Here is a 14,565-nt window from a genome sequence, read left to right as displayed (position 1 = left end):
CTGTGCCCCCCACCCCCCTGTTCTTTTTCTACCACTCTCTGTCAAATCCTACTCTCCCTCCCTCTCTTAACCTAAGGCCCTTCATTGCGCAGAACTTTTCCAACCACAGACTCTCCTCTACATCCCTCTGTAGGTCTTATGATAAAAATAGAACACTATTCCCCTTTTCCAATGAGCTGTGACACACGTGCCACCTCCCAAACATGCATGAGGCTGTACAGAATATAAAGGCCATGTGGGAGCGGCTGCAGGAGAGAGGGCCAATAAGCGGGGTTCTCATAAAACAATAAAAAAAGAAATAGAAAAGGAGAGATTTTTTTAAAAACAGCTGTGTGAATGATTCAAGCCTTTGGAAGACTCCCAGGGCCACAAAAAGAATCATCTCTCTCCGCCTGCCTCTTCTCTTCCTTTACTCCTCCTCTGCCTTACTCAGCACTTGCAACCATCCATGAGTGTGACCAACTCCTCAGCTTATCGATCGGAGCGTAGTTTCCACCAGACTTCATCCTCTACTTCGTCCTCTGGTAACCCATACATGGAGAAGAGCCGGGGACTGTTTGCCGAGGACTTTGGCTCCTTCATGAGGCCCGGGAGCGACACTTTGGGTTTTTCCAGTAAGTTGAAAGCTTTGGAACTCATTTTGTAAACAAGAGGGTATGAATTGATGACAGAAGCATTTTTAAAGAGACAGCTTTATACATCTAGTTGGAAGCAGTTTGAGTACTGTGTGCTTTTTTTCTTCTTCTTCCATAAAGTGGTGATAAAATATTTCAGAAGGGACATTTTAGAAGAAGAAGACAACAAGCAGGACTGAGTCTATGAGGCAGACGGATTCTGGTGGGGTTGATTTGTTAAGATAAATGTTCTCAAAAACAAGACCGTAACCATGGTGCAGTAGATGAACAGAAAACTGTACAGTATACACAAGAGAACACGCTTACTTACAGATTACTGAACCACCTTTGCGTTTAAAGTACATAGTGAGATCATGAGACATTTCACTTTACAGTGCCTGATTCATCCTCTGGCTCCGTAATATGTCCAGTTGGTGTGAACTGCTCTGTATCACTTCACCTTTGGTGCACACAGAAGTGTCAATGTCTAACATGTGACCTTTAAATAGACTCACAGGCTGTGTTGGGGGCAGAGCAGAATTGTTTTAGACCCATGACTGGTATACCTTCAGGAAGAGTGCTGCTAAAGCGAAATCAACACACATACACATGCCGGCAAGCCGGGAATGTTGGCCTTACTGCCAGCAGTCTGACTTCACACACTGAGTATCTGTGATGACACCTGCATTAGGAATGATCAAATGGTTGCCCGGTGACCAGTGCACACACACAGAGTAGGAATGATGTCACTAATGAAACTGACTAGCATATGTGAAGTCGGAGCACACACACTCACAACGCCACACTGGAAATGTTTGTCAGGTACTGCCACAAAGTCTAGTCAGAGAATCCACTGCGACATCTCGAACAGCAAAGAAATCAGACAAGTCTGAGTTTTGTTGTGATAATGTATATAGTTTAATATTCACAAGTAATGTAATGCCTCTAAGCAACCTCATTTCCACATGTGGCAGGCAGCTGCTTCCAGGGGCAAAACTCTGAACAACCGAGGTAGACATAGAAGGGGGAGGAGGGAGACAAAAGCTCTTTTCATTCTGCCCGTTCAAGGCGGGATGAATGTGTCTTTGTTGTAAAACGCCGCCCTGTTTTTAAGGTACAGGGGCAGAATCAGGGATTGGAACTGATGTGACTGTGAGTTGGCAGTTACAGAAGTACATAGATGAATTGCAGTATTCTTGAGAGACAGCAGGAATAGTGGAACATGCCTGTCCAACCAACACTGTTGTCACTCAGTTGATTGGTGCTGACTTGCCCCTAGAAGCCTACGCTATACGGCTTTAAGCTGCTGCTGTTTGGTCTTTTGCGCACCTACATAGTGTGAAAAGGGCTAAAATTAGCACCTGACTGTAGTAATGAATGGCTATGAATTGAATTGAATTGAAATTAAAGAGGACATACATTTTCTAAGCAGTTGGGGACCAAAACGGAGCTAAAAGGAAAGTAAGTGTCATAGTTACATCAATGTATAAAAACAATGTCCAATAAATGACCATCCCACTGGCTTTTTTAACTGTTGAAATTGTAGTGTCACTTTAATATTTTGATCTTTCTACTGTCCCAAGTGTCCAATAAATCGTCATAACCTCAAAGGATTAGGTCTAACACAGGTGTTAAATAGTAAAAGTTCACTTGGATCCGCGTGATGTAAAATATGTCGTCAAAGGGTGTTTGAGAGTGTACGTTCCAGTTTGTTATGACTATACGCTTTATCAATAGTGCACATGCACAGCTCACCTCTTTCCGTCAATGATGATCTACTCTGCTTGTATAAAACAGGGTTTTTCAATTTGACTATAAGCTGATGTTAAAACAACAACAATTACACGTGGTGTAGCAAATAGGCTATAATAGGCCCTCACCAGTCATATCTTTCCCTGATTCATCCCTCCATTACTACATGTCAGTCATGATGGAGCAACCAACCAGCTGGTCCCCTTATACAACAACACATGCATGTGCAGAATACGTGAATGATTACATGTAAACATGTTCATGTGCATGCTCGTATAGAAAGACACTATTTATTAAAGCACCAAAATGCTGATATGGATAACAGTTGTTTGATAAGCAAAGTGTGAACTTTCTTTAATGTTGTATATAGTTAGTTGGGGAGCTGTCTCTTAACTATAGCCACAAACTTATGAAATAATTCAGAAGTGTAATAGCAATTCAATGACAATTCATGTTCATATTCCAAAATATGTAGCCATTAATACTTGCAGCATGCAAATGTGTTTCATCCATTTTACTCTTTTTTTAGGATAAAAAGTTGGTTGTTTGAAAACAAGGAAGTGAGGATCACATTTCTCCCTATTTTTATATTAAAAATAATCTCTCTTGAAAAGGCACTCGGTGCTCAACAGATCATTTTTCACAGTGTAGCAATGACTCTGCACATGACTGTGACTGGAGTCAAACTACTTCAGAGCTATCGATATATTATTTACTCTTTCAATCTGAAGGTATAACAGCATGTTTAGATGTAGATTATTTTGCTGATCTTTACAAACTCCAAAACACTGACGATGGAAGATTAATTCAAAATGTTTTAAGTCTTTTTACACCAGAATCTGTGATGTGTCAGTTGCTTTTCATGACATGATTTAATGAAATCAACATAATTGTAAATCTTCCTGTGACATGATGCATCCTTTTAAAATCAGCGAGCACGTATGGGTAAGTTGAAACCAATTCAAAATGAAACATCAAATGCAACTATTTCAATATTGCTTTGACAAATGTGCAATTTCACACTGAAGTACAAGAAAAAAATACTCAGCAGCAAGAAGTGTAAATAAAAATTCAAGGAAAATGAACTGGCTAAGATATTTAGATATACTGAACTGTACTTTCCTTTTTTGTCTTGTGGTGGTTTCAGGCGGAGCTGGAAATATCAAAACTCTTGACGATTCCTACCAGTTCACAGTCGATGTGAGGGACTTCTCTCCTGAGGATGTGATCGTCACCACATCCAACAACCAGATAGAAGTTCATGCAGAGAAGGTGGGCAGTGTTCCTCTTAATCAGAAATATGAACACATTGTAGATTCTTTAATGTGAGCAGAAGGACCTCGAATCAGTCCTCCTCAGTAACAAATCATCCAGTAATCTATGATAGTCTCTCTGTTGCAGTTAGCCCAGGATGGTTCGGTGATGAACACTTTCACCCACAAGTGCCAACTACCTGAGGATGTGGACCCCACCTCAGTGACATCCTCACTGGGTGCAGAGGGGACCCTAACAGTCCGGGCACGGAGACACCCAGCAAAACATGAGCTCGTACAGACCTTCCGCACGGAGATCAAAATCTAGAGAGGGACCAGCTCTCTCACAAACCCCACACTTCTTGTGTTTTTCATGTTACTCAATGTATTTCTTGTCTTCGCTGTAATCATCGTGTCAGCCTCTGCTCTATAAAACACGTCCACATCCACCTTCACTGACAGCAACATGGCCTGTTGCTGCTCATTTATGTTTTGAGTTGGTTCATTTATTCTCTATCTCTAACACACACATTGAATAATCAGTTTCCTATTTCACTCCTGTCCTCAACACATTTCCAAAACTGATAAATCGCTTTGATAAAAATTGGTTCTCATTAATCATAATTTATTACATATTGTTACTTGTGTGAATGAACTGACATTTTATGACATTAAACACGATTGACAGTAAATATCCTGTTCTGTCAAACTCTTTTGAAGAATAAATCACCAAATTAATTGTACTCATTGTGGGCTTGGAGTTTGAGGGGAGAGCTTTTCTGATAAATCAGAGTGTGAAAATATTAACAATAGGATGAGGATTAATTTTGGTTTGGATTGATTTTTATGTTAATTTTAGGTCTTTAACCAGAACACATTTATGTGTTTTATAATCCAGTGCTGTATCTCTAGCCATTTTGACTTTCATGAGGATGGTGACGGCTGCATTAGGGTGACTGTGACCCCAATACCAAAATTGTTATCTATACATTATGATTTATTGATACATCCATTTTTTTTCTTTATACCTGCTTTATACAGTTCACAGTCCTTCACAGGAAGAAGGAAAACATGCAAACTCCCCACAGAAAGCCCCCTGCTGACCAAAACTGTCTTCATTTTACATGCTCGTCAATTATATATGAAGATTGTTTTTCAACACATATTTGGATAAAATCCCAGATGTGACCATCACAAGGCACACTACTGTCGACATAAATAAGAAACAAGGTTAGCATTCAGTTTGAGGACACAAAGTGCATTTATTCAATCTTGGAACCATGTCCTCCTTACATTGAAAATAATTTCAAAGAAACAACTTAAGTAACATTTTTAAAGTCAGTGTATTTGTGCCACGCTGTGATGTGACTTCAGCTCAGCAGGAAGTGCAGTCATCTGCCAAGAAGAGGATTGGTGGGTCGATTTCCTGCTTCCCCACACCACGTGTAAAAGTGACTTTGGGCAAGACACTGAATCCCATGTTGCCTCTGATGCATTCACTGGTATGTGAATGAGTGTGATAAGAAAAAAAGCCCAGCATAACCTCTAACAGTGAATACAATAAGTGCTGAATGAGTGTGTGTGAATGGGTGACTGTGACGAAGGTGTTTTGAGTGTTCGACTAGACCAGAAAAACCCTCTATAAATACAGTCAGTTTACCAGTCATGCTGTAGCCTTTTATGAGTTTCAAAAGACACTGGTCTTGTGTAATTTGTTTAAATCCCTTCTTATGTTGCGTAACACTCACATTCACATATTTATATGCAAAGATCAAAATCTAGGATTTGGTATAAAAAAAAAAGAAGAAAAAAATAGAAAAAATAAAGATTATTGCAGTTAATTCATTGAATAAATAGCCATATGTACAATATTTTTGAAGAACGTATTTTTTTTTATTTGTTTTTTTATTAAATCATGTACAAAATACATGGCTTACGTCATCTTACATTTTAAAGGAGCAGGTGCATATGAAGAATGCAGAACAGAAAACGTGAAAATAAAATCTTCATAAAATAAATAAAGACAAAATAATGTTTCCTAGGGGTTTTGTCGCAAATCGTATTTTTCAAACAAACTAAACAGTTTCATAGCATTTTTACTTTTTATAATATTAAGGGCTTTGGTAAAGGAAAGAAAATCTTCATGAAATACTGAAGAACATGAAATATAGGTTCCTGGTCGTGTGTTTTATTAACTCGGGCTGCTGGCGCCACCTTGCGGCCATCTTCGGCTCCAACATGTGTTCATACTGCGCATGCTCCGTTGATACATCCGGCTGGTCCCTATCAATCGATCAGAGAGAGGAAGATGGCGGCGGATGGAGTCAGCGGGGCAGGATCGATCACCGAAAAACTCGATTGGGTTGGTTTCTCGTAAGTGAGTCAGAAACTACGTAACACCGCGTTATCAAGCTTTGTTAACCCGGTGCAAGGAAGCGACAACGAGCAGGTAATTATGGAGGTGGTTTGTGTAAAAATGGCGCTTCCTTTGGAGCTATTGAGCGAGCTAGTTGTGAAAACAACAAGAGATGAAGACAGGCCCGAGTCGCCTGTCCGCCATCTTGTCCCCCCACTTCATGCATGTAGGCACGCTAAATTAATCCCTGATAACAAAGCTACAAGGATGGAGGAATTGTAATCGATGCATTGCACTGTCAAACCTCGGTGCCAAAACTTGTATAAAACTTTAAGTTTCATTAACTAAAGATGTGCATGACCACCAGGACATACGTGAAGCGTAATATATTGTTACTGTTGTTGAATCTGACAGCTCGAGGAGTCGTTAGCCAACATTACATTTCTTTATATCATGTTGCATCGCATTTCGCTGGCAGAGTTTCCGAATTAATGTAGTTTTTATTTTGTTGTTAAAGTGACACTTTGGCTGAAAATCTTTTCGTGTTGTGGGTGTTTATTGATGCATTGTTTACCTAAAGAATAGAGGCCTACTATCCAGCTACATGGTCAGACTGCTGTCATAAACAAACCTAAAAAGAAAAGAAAAAGAAAACACGTACTGTTAATTAAGCACTGGTTACACAACCCAAGCTTTTACCCACGAAGTATTGCTACTTGTAGATTATCCTGGTTATAGAATAATTTATAAACAGTTGGCACATACTCACTGGTGGTAATATCAATTGCTGAATGAAGTAACTTTATCTTTCATAAACTTTTTACAGTGCTGAATTAAAACAAGGACAAATGTGTGTTTCTTTTTTTAGCTTGTTAAGTGCCAATTTGATCAAATCTTTGGAAAAAGATGATGGTTTGTTGCATATAAATGGGAGACACTCCAACTAAAATTTAATGATGAAATAGATGTTAGTTATGATTATTTGTAGATTTGTAGATTTTTTAATGAGACAAATCATTATTTTTGTTTTTTTTGCATTTTCTGGCTGAAAAGCCGATATTTTGGGTCGCATAATGCCAAATAGCAGTGGGCTCTTCAACAGTGCGGACACTTTTGTGTCTTTTCCACAGTTTATGCCTGGATACCACCCACTCTCAGGGATCTGTGGACAGTTTTGTCGACTTCATTGTTAGGTTTTAACTAACACTCGTCATTTAACTGCGAGTCTTCGAAATAGGTGCCCTGTGAGTAAAGTAAAGCACAGGTGGACACCAGTAATGCTGTGAAAGTGTAATAGACTATGTATGATGCACTAAACCCCTGTTGTGCTACAGCGTAGGGTTTGAACACCTATATAAATTGAATATTTCAGTCTCTTTATTGAATTAACAAATGCAAAAAAATAAGTTTTATTTTGCACTGACATTGTGCAGAAGAGTGTGCAGATTGTAGAGGGGAAATTAATAGATTCATAGATACTGTTTCTTAGTTAGAAACGCAGTTTGCAGGAAAAGAAAAACTTGAAAGGATCAGAAAGTTTGGCTGGTGGTGTAATTATATTAAGGTTAAACGATATGGACTTTACTGGAAACTCACATTATATATGAAAAACCTTGCATGGTTTACTGGCTTAGAAAACCATATAAATTCAAGATTTTCTGACTTTTGGTTGAAGTAGCCTAAGCAATACCAAACAGGGACAATATGTAAGTAAGTAAGTAAGTAAATGTTTATTTTTTATAGCACATTTACAAGTGGCAGAGCCGCACCAAAGTGCTTTACAGTAAAAAAAAAAAAAGAGCTAAAAATAAAAATATGAATCAATCACAGTATGCACAGATGAGGGTTTAATTAGTTGAATTCATGTGGTGAGATCACCTTGAAATTTAAGTAGTTTGAACTGACTGAACAATATACTTTTTAGACCCCCCCCCCCACCCCCCTTTCAATTTGGGCTGCTGAAAAAGCTAAAATAAGGAATCCTTTCTTGTACTTTAACTCACAGAGCCCGTGCCTGCTAGCTTTGCACACCGTCTTGTAACCCTTCAGGACGATGGAGTTCCCATGGCACAGCGCAGAGGTTCTGGAGCAACTTAACCGGCAGCGCAGGCAGGGCCTGCTGTGTGACTGCACTTTTGTTGTGGATGGTGTGGACTTCAAGGCCCACAAAGCCGTGCTGGCAGCCTGCAGCGTTTACTTCCGCACTTTATTTCTGGATCAGAAGGATGTAGTGCATCTGGACATCAGTAATGCAGCAGGTGGGATCTGGTTGAGCTGCAATAATTTTCCTGTTCCAGTGCTCTCTTTTTTTGCTTTTTTTGCTTTCTAACCAAATCTGATGTCTTGCTGGTTACTGTTACAGGTTTGGGTCAAGTCCTGGATTTCATGTACACTGCCAAGCTGAGTCTGAATTCACAGAATATTGAAGACGTGTTGTCTGTTGCCCACTTTCTTCAGATGCAAGAAGTCATAAATGCATGCTCTGCATACCAGTCAATGTCAAATTCGGCCCTCGCACTGGATTTTGCAGTTGGTAAGTCAGCTCTACAAATATGTTTATGGCCTTTTTTTCCGCGTAGTGCTGCAGTGAATACTCAGACTAATTAGCTTTTGCAATCAATGCATCATCTCTGACTTAAAAAATAATTTTTGGGGAAAATGTCTTGAATGTTTATTTTCTTTTTTTTTAGTTCATTGTGATATTGAACCTTTTTTATATTGGTGAAGTTATTAATAAATTGTACATTTCTGCAGAATTGTTTTACTTTGGTTGTTTATTAATTATATATAAATGGCAAAAATGTGATTATATTCTGTGTTGTAATCAAAGTGTGAAATATTAAATACAGAAACTGTCCACCATGTTCTTTTGTTTTAAATTCAGCTGTCTTTCTTTGACAAAGCAGATGAAAAAACAAGTGAAAAAGAGCAGAAAGAGGACATTGAAAATCACCTGTCAGAAGTTGCAGCACAAGCAGAAGAGCGTCCTCCCACCACTTCCGTGGAAGAGTCCAAACCAAGTCAGGACATCTCTGCGGACACACAACAAACTGTTTCTCAGCCCAACTTCTCCAGAACGCACCCGGGTCGCGGACGACCCCCCAAAACCACTCTGCTTTCTGCTCAAAAGAAAATATCAGTGAAGAAGGATACTGAAACTGCTGCACCCAGATTTAAGGATGACCCATCTGATGCAGACTACGCTCCCAGTAAATATAGATTTATAGAAAGTCTTCTGAAATATATAAAGCAGCGATGTCCAAAGTTGGTCCTCGAGGGCCGCTGTCCTGCAGGTTTTAGATGTTTCCCTGCTTCAACACACCTGATTTAGATGAAATGGATCTCTTCAAAAGATTGTTAAGTTCTGCACAAGCCTGCTAATGATGCCTTGATCTGAATCAGGTGTGTGGAAGCAGGGAAACTTCTAAAACCTGCAGGACAGCGGCCCTCGAGGACCAACTTTGGACATCCCTAATATAAAGTTTTGAAGGCCAACATGTTGCCAAGAGTGTTTATATCAAGTGCTGCATCGTTATTTGATGATTAACGATTTTATCTACAGAGTCACAGCTGAAATCTTCAGGCAGCTCAACCTACATAAGCTCAAGAGGGAGAAGAATCAGAAAACCTCCTCGACGAAACTTCCCACATGGTGAGCAAGACAAAAGCCCCTTTCTTTCAAAAACTTTTGCTAGAAAGGGAAAGCCAAGGAATTATAAAAGAAGCACCTTCAAGATTTATCAACCGAGTTTGATAAGATGTTCCTTTAGTTTTTCATAGTCTACATCTGACAAAAAATGTTTCTCTATGACCTGCTGTGACCTTTGCTGTTATTACTGTTTCCAGATAAGGTCTGTTGTTATCATTGTCTTTATAGAAAATGACTCGGAAGATGAAGATTCATCAAAGGCAAAAACTGAAAAGAAGGTGGCAGAGACGGACGAAGTGTCTGAAGGACTGGAAGATGACTCCGGGGAGACCTGCGATTTAGAGGCTGGGGAAGAAGAAGATGATGATGATATTGATGATGATGATGATGATGATGATGATATTGATGATATTGATGATGAAGATGATGAGATCAACCACCAAGAGGAAGATTTGAGCGAGACAGATGGAAGACAAACCCTGTCATCGTCTATGAGCGGCCGGTCTGAATCAAAGCCTTACAGCTCTGTGACCCACAAATGTGAGGTGAGACGGAGGAATGTTGTGGCAGGATAATACTCAAACAAGCAAATGTTGCTGATGCAGGAAATTCAGTGCAAGTGTCAGTTATGTCAAGATTTCGTGAGCTGCCTGCACGACACTATTTATTATATTCAATCTCTTTCTAGGACTGTGGGAAGAAATTTACCCACACGGGTAATTTCAAGAGACACATGCGTATTCACACGGGGGAGAAGCCGTTCAGCTGCCGAGACTGCAACAAGGCTTTCTCTGACCCCGCAGCCTGTAAAGCCCACGAGAAAACACACAGGTGAATGCATTACATATTTATTAAATTACTTCTACTCATTTTTACTCACAGCTGCCCACTGAGCCATATCAATTCTGACTTAAACCGAGCTGTTGTTGCCCTCTAGTCCTCTGAAGCCGTACTGCTGCTCTACTTGTGGAAAGAGCTACCGCCAGATCAGCCTGCTCAATCTGCACCGCAAACGCCACACAGGTGAAGCGCGGTACAGCTGTGATGTGTGTGGCAAGCTTTTTACAACATCAGGGAACCTGAAACGCCACCAGCTGGTGCACAGCGGTGAGAAGCCGTACCACTGCGACTTCTGTGAGAAGTCTTTCTCCGACCCGACAGCCAAGATGCGACATCTGGAGACGCATGACACAGAGAAGGGCAACAAGTGCCCACACTGCGACAAACGCTTCAACCAGGTAACGGCATGTAACTGGATCACTTTGTGATGCTAATAGTTGCATCTGCAGCTGTACTATGAAATTTTATTGAATATTTTTGTTTTGTGTTCTTTCTAGATAGGAAACCTGAAGGCACACTTAAAAATTCATATCACAGATGGGCCTCTCAAGTGCAAAGAATGTGGCAAACAGTTTACCACCTCAGGTAAAACAAGGGTTTAAAATTCTGCTTTCATCTCTTATATATTGAGCATAACTATGAAGAAACATTCAGGTGTGGAGGTTTATAGGCTTCAGTCTCTGAATGAATAGAAATGATACCTGTCAAGATATCTTGTTGGCACGTGGAGAAAAAAACGGACCTACAAAAACTTGTTAAATCAAGAGGGATAGATCAGTTTAGTGCTTTAGCTACCCACTATTTGGCTTCTACTTCTACTCCTCCTTATTTAGTTGGTATGTACAGAGGTCTCAGTTAAAAAAAAAAAAAAAAAGCGATTTGGACAGAGGAAAAATAATGCATCAAAGTAAATACAAATATCTGGGATGTAGTTTTCTGTCCATCCACCCAACTGGTCGCATTGCTGTAGCTCAGCTGGTAGAGTGGTTGCTTTCCAATCAAGAGATCGTCAGTTCGATTCTTAGTGTGTTCAAGTGTCTTCAGACAAGACACTTTTTCTCTAAAGTGACACCCATGTAGAGCATGGTGAGTGGACCGTTTATCATTTAACGCGTTTCCACTGTTTTCTGTATAAGCAAACTTTTTTCATATGGCTGCTGTTATAAAGAGTGGGTGTTTCTTTACTTTGAGTCATTTGATTCAACCTTTGTGTGATGGCGCCTCCTTTTTAGGAAATCTGAAGAGACACCTGCGGGTCCACAGTGGGGAGAAACCGTACGTCTGTGCACACTGCCAGAGAGCTTTTAGCGACCCCGGAGCTCTGCAGCGGCACGAACGCATCCACACAGGTTCTCCCATCACATTGAGACTGACTTTTCAGTCACATCTTCAAAATTTCCAGTGTGAAAACACAGATGATTTTTATCCACTTCTTATGTAGTTGTTACACTTATTCATGTTACAGGAGAGAAGCCCTGTGTCTGTCTCATCTGTGGCAAGGCTTTCACCCAGGCCAGCTCCCTCATCGCACATGTACGCCAGCACACCGGAGAGAAGCCCTACGTCTGTGATCGCTGTGGCAAAAGGTCAGTTTGACAAGACAGAGTGGATACATCTAAACTGCAATAATAGGCCATGATTCAAACCTACCAGATTCTGTTAATGAGGAACAGAATCAGACATTATTCAATGATTATTCAAATATACGAAGAGAGAGCAGAGAATGTTGGTTAAAGGTTTGGGCTTGCTTAACGAATAATGGGAATCACAGACCATGTGTATTGACTGCTCGATCATGACTTCATGTTTGTGATTGTGAATGACCCTGAATGACTACCTTTAGGTGGTTTGTGCTTCAAGAATCCCACATAGGAGTAAACTTTTTCCTTTATATTTCTCTGTGGGCAGATTTGTGCAGTCCAGTCAACTGGCCAATCACATTCGCCATCACGACAACGTGCGCCCACACAAGTGTCAGATGTGCAACAAGGCATTTGTCAATGTGGGAGACCTGTCGAAGCATATCATCATTCACACAGGTAATGGGCAAAATTAGTGTCTAATAATCAGGCTAGTGGGACTTTCTTTTACTACCACAATCCACGTCCAACAGAGCTCATAATATTCTCCCAGAAGTCTTTGGTTAATTACTTTTCTGTCTTGTTTTAGGGGAGAAACCTTTCCTGTGTGATAAATGCGGTCGAGGGTTCAATCGTGTGGACAACCTGCGCTCCCACGTCAAGACCGTCCACCAGGGCAAGGCCGGCATGAAGCGGCTGGTCGTTGCTGGTGGAACTGTAGTCGAGGGGGGTGACGAGTGCGCAGGGACATCAAACTCCGACAACGAGATCAAAATAGTCACAGTCACCACAGAGGACATCGTCACCCTGGCAACAGAGGCCCTGGCAGCCAGTGCTGTAGCTCAGCTGACAGGTCAGACAGCTTCTTTAAGGCAAAGTTTTTAGGGGGGGAAATGACAATACACTGGGCCTGACTTATCACAACCAGCATCCTTTGGCTAGAATAAAAGAGATTAGACTGTTTAACGGTTGTTTGTCATGTGTTGGTTAACAGTTGTTCCAGTGGCTGCCTCTGTGTCTTCAGATGAGACAGAGGCCTTGAAAGCTGAAATCACCAAAGCAGTAGAGAAAGTGCAAGAAGCAGGTAAGAATTCATAGAATTAGAAATTTGTACAAACGGCGAGACTTGAAATGGTGCTTGTAAACCAAAAAAATATATATATTCCATTCCGAATTGACCAGGATTTGGGTTGATGCGGTGTGGGAGAGGGAGAGGGAGGTGTGAAGTGAGAAATAGGACTGCAAATGACTTACTTAGTCAACTCTTCTTCTGTTCACAGACCCCAACACCCAGATTTTGTACGCTTGTGATTCATGCGGTGATAAGTTCTTGGACGCCAGCTCCCTGGCTCAGCATGTGCGCATCCACACGGCTCAAGCCTTGGTCATGTTTCAGGCGGATTCTGACTTCTACCAATACACTGCAGCGCCCACCACCGAGGGGGATGCTGCTGCAACATGGCAACCCACGGCCGAACAGGTCATCCAGGAAGGAGAGCTTATCTTCCGGACTGAGGATGGAGAGACAAAATCAGAAGAAGGGATAGTTGGAGAAACACAAGAACCGCAAGGATCAGTGAGGACGATTTGTGTAGGGGAGGCAATGGAAGAAGGACAGGGAGAAACTCACACTGAGCACCAAACAGATGGGAAAGAGGAGGAAAAAGAAGAAGGCATAGATTGTGAGAGTCAGGCATAGTGGGGCAGATTTAATGATGAATGTATAAAATGTTATGAACTTGTGCAGAAAGAGGAAATACAAGATAATAAGTGTCCTATTGAGGCTTCAGTTTAGTCACACCTTGATGTTAAAAATAAATCTAAACTGGATTCATAACATACATTTTTTGAATAAAAATAGATTTATTATTCGTAAATCATGTATTTGCTGACTTAATTACAGCACAACAAGATCCAGTGATGATGATGATACAAATGTGTAAAGTTTGTTTATTTTTAGAGTGAAATGTAGGAGTCCTTTATCCTTCATGTAAAACATTTAGATCACAAACCTTTCCTAAATCTTGTCTAATATAACTTAGAAAAAAAACTCCTATTTTTCAGTGGTCAAATATGTACATTTTCCCATAACAATCAAAATATTTTATTGTACTTTGTTAAAGATATTTCATGCAAATTAGCTACAGGAGCATATAGATGTACTAAAAATGTAGGTGAAAGACAATTAACACATTTCTATAAAGGTTAATTGTATATATTTTTGTGTTTTTTGGCAAATATCGCAGATCCTGTGCTTGTACAATATTTGTATATATGTGTCCTCTAAGAAAAGTCTGAACACATCTTATGAAAGATAAATATATGTGGCGAAACAATTCTGATTAGCATATTGATTTAAGATTTCTGTCTCCGATGTGTTTTTGTTTATTTTTTTCCTATTTATATTACGACCTGCAAAAAGCTGCATTAAGGATCTGTAACCTTGCTTAGAGTCCCCCTGTTTTCCTCAAAAACTCATTAAAGAATATTCCCGGTCAGATAAGCTTTGTCCCGTGCTGTT

General features: G+C 40.3%; 2 protein-coding genes across 4 annotated transcripts; both read left to right on the top strand.

Moving 5' to 3' along the window:
- Nucleotides 1-240: 240 nt before the first annotated feature.
- Nucleotides 241-4,362, top strand: hspb7 (heat shock protein family, member 7 (cardiovascular)). The gene is made up of 3 exons (XM_075476284.1): nucleotides 241-614; nucleotides 3,514-3,638; nucleotides 3,768-4,362. Exons 1-3 carry the CDS (start codon nucleotides 449-451, stop codon nucleotides 3,945-3,947), a joined length of 471 nt encoding a protein of 156 aa, XP_075332399.1. The 5' UTR covers nucleotides 241-448; the 3' UTR covers nucleotides 3,948-4,362.
- Nucleotides 4,363-5,884: 1,522 nt separating this feature from the next.
- zbtb17 (zinc finger and BTB domain containing 17) lies at nucleotides 5,885-14,547 on the top strand. 3 transcript variants are annotated; one of them, XM_075476282.1, is made up of 15 exons: nucleotides 5,885-5,992; nucleotides 7,981-8,233; nucleotides 8,338-8,508; nucleotides 8,879-9,184; nucleotides 9,538-9,627; nucleotides 9,853-10,169; nucleotides 10,313-10,455; nucleotides 10,562-10,862; nucleotides 10,962-11,049; nucleotides 11,697-11,813; nucleotides 11,930-12,050; nucleotides 12,373-12,503; nucleotides 12,634-12,897; nucleotides 13,039-13,128; nucleotides 13,325-14,547. In XM_075476282.1, the coding sequence occupies exons 2-15, from the start codon at nucleotides 8,029-8,031 to the stop codon at nucleotides 13,741-13,743; spliced, it is 2,763 nt and encodes a 920-aa protein (XP_075332397.1). In that variant the 5' UTR covers nucleotides 5,885-5,992; nucleotides 7,981-8,028; the 3' UTR covers nucleotides 13,744-14,547. The 3 variants fall into 3 exon arrangements, with proteins under 3 accessions (XP_075332397.1, XP_075332398.1, XP_075332396.1); XM_075476283.1 differs by having other exon boundaries at nucleotides 5,893-6,068; nucleotides 8,882-9,184; XM_075476281.1 differs by having other exon boundaries at nucleotides 5,893-6,068.
- The last annotated feature ends 18 nt before the right edge of the window (nucleotides 14,548-14,565 follow it).

The sequence above is a fragment of the Odontesthes bonariensis genome, chromosome 10 (assembly GCF_027942865.1).
Source record: "Odontesthes bonariensis isolate fOdoBon6 chromosome 10, fOdoBon6.hap1, whole genome shotgun sequence".
In the NCBI taxonomy this organism is placed as follows: Eukaryota; Metazoa; Chordata; class Actinopteri; order Atheriniformes; family Atherinopsidae; genus Odontesthes; species Odontesthes bonariensis.
This window is presented reverse-complemented; position numbering and strand designations above follow the sequence as displayed.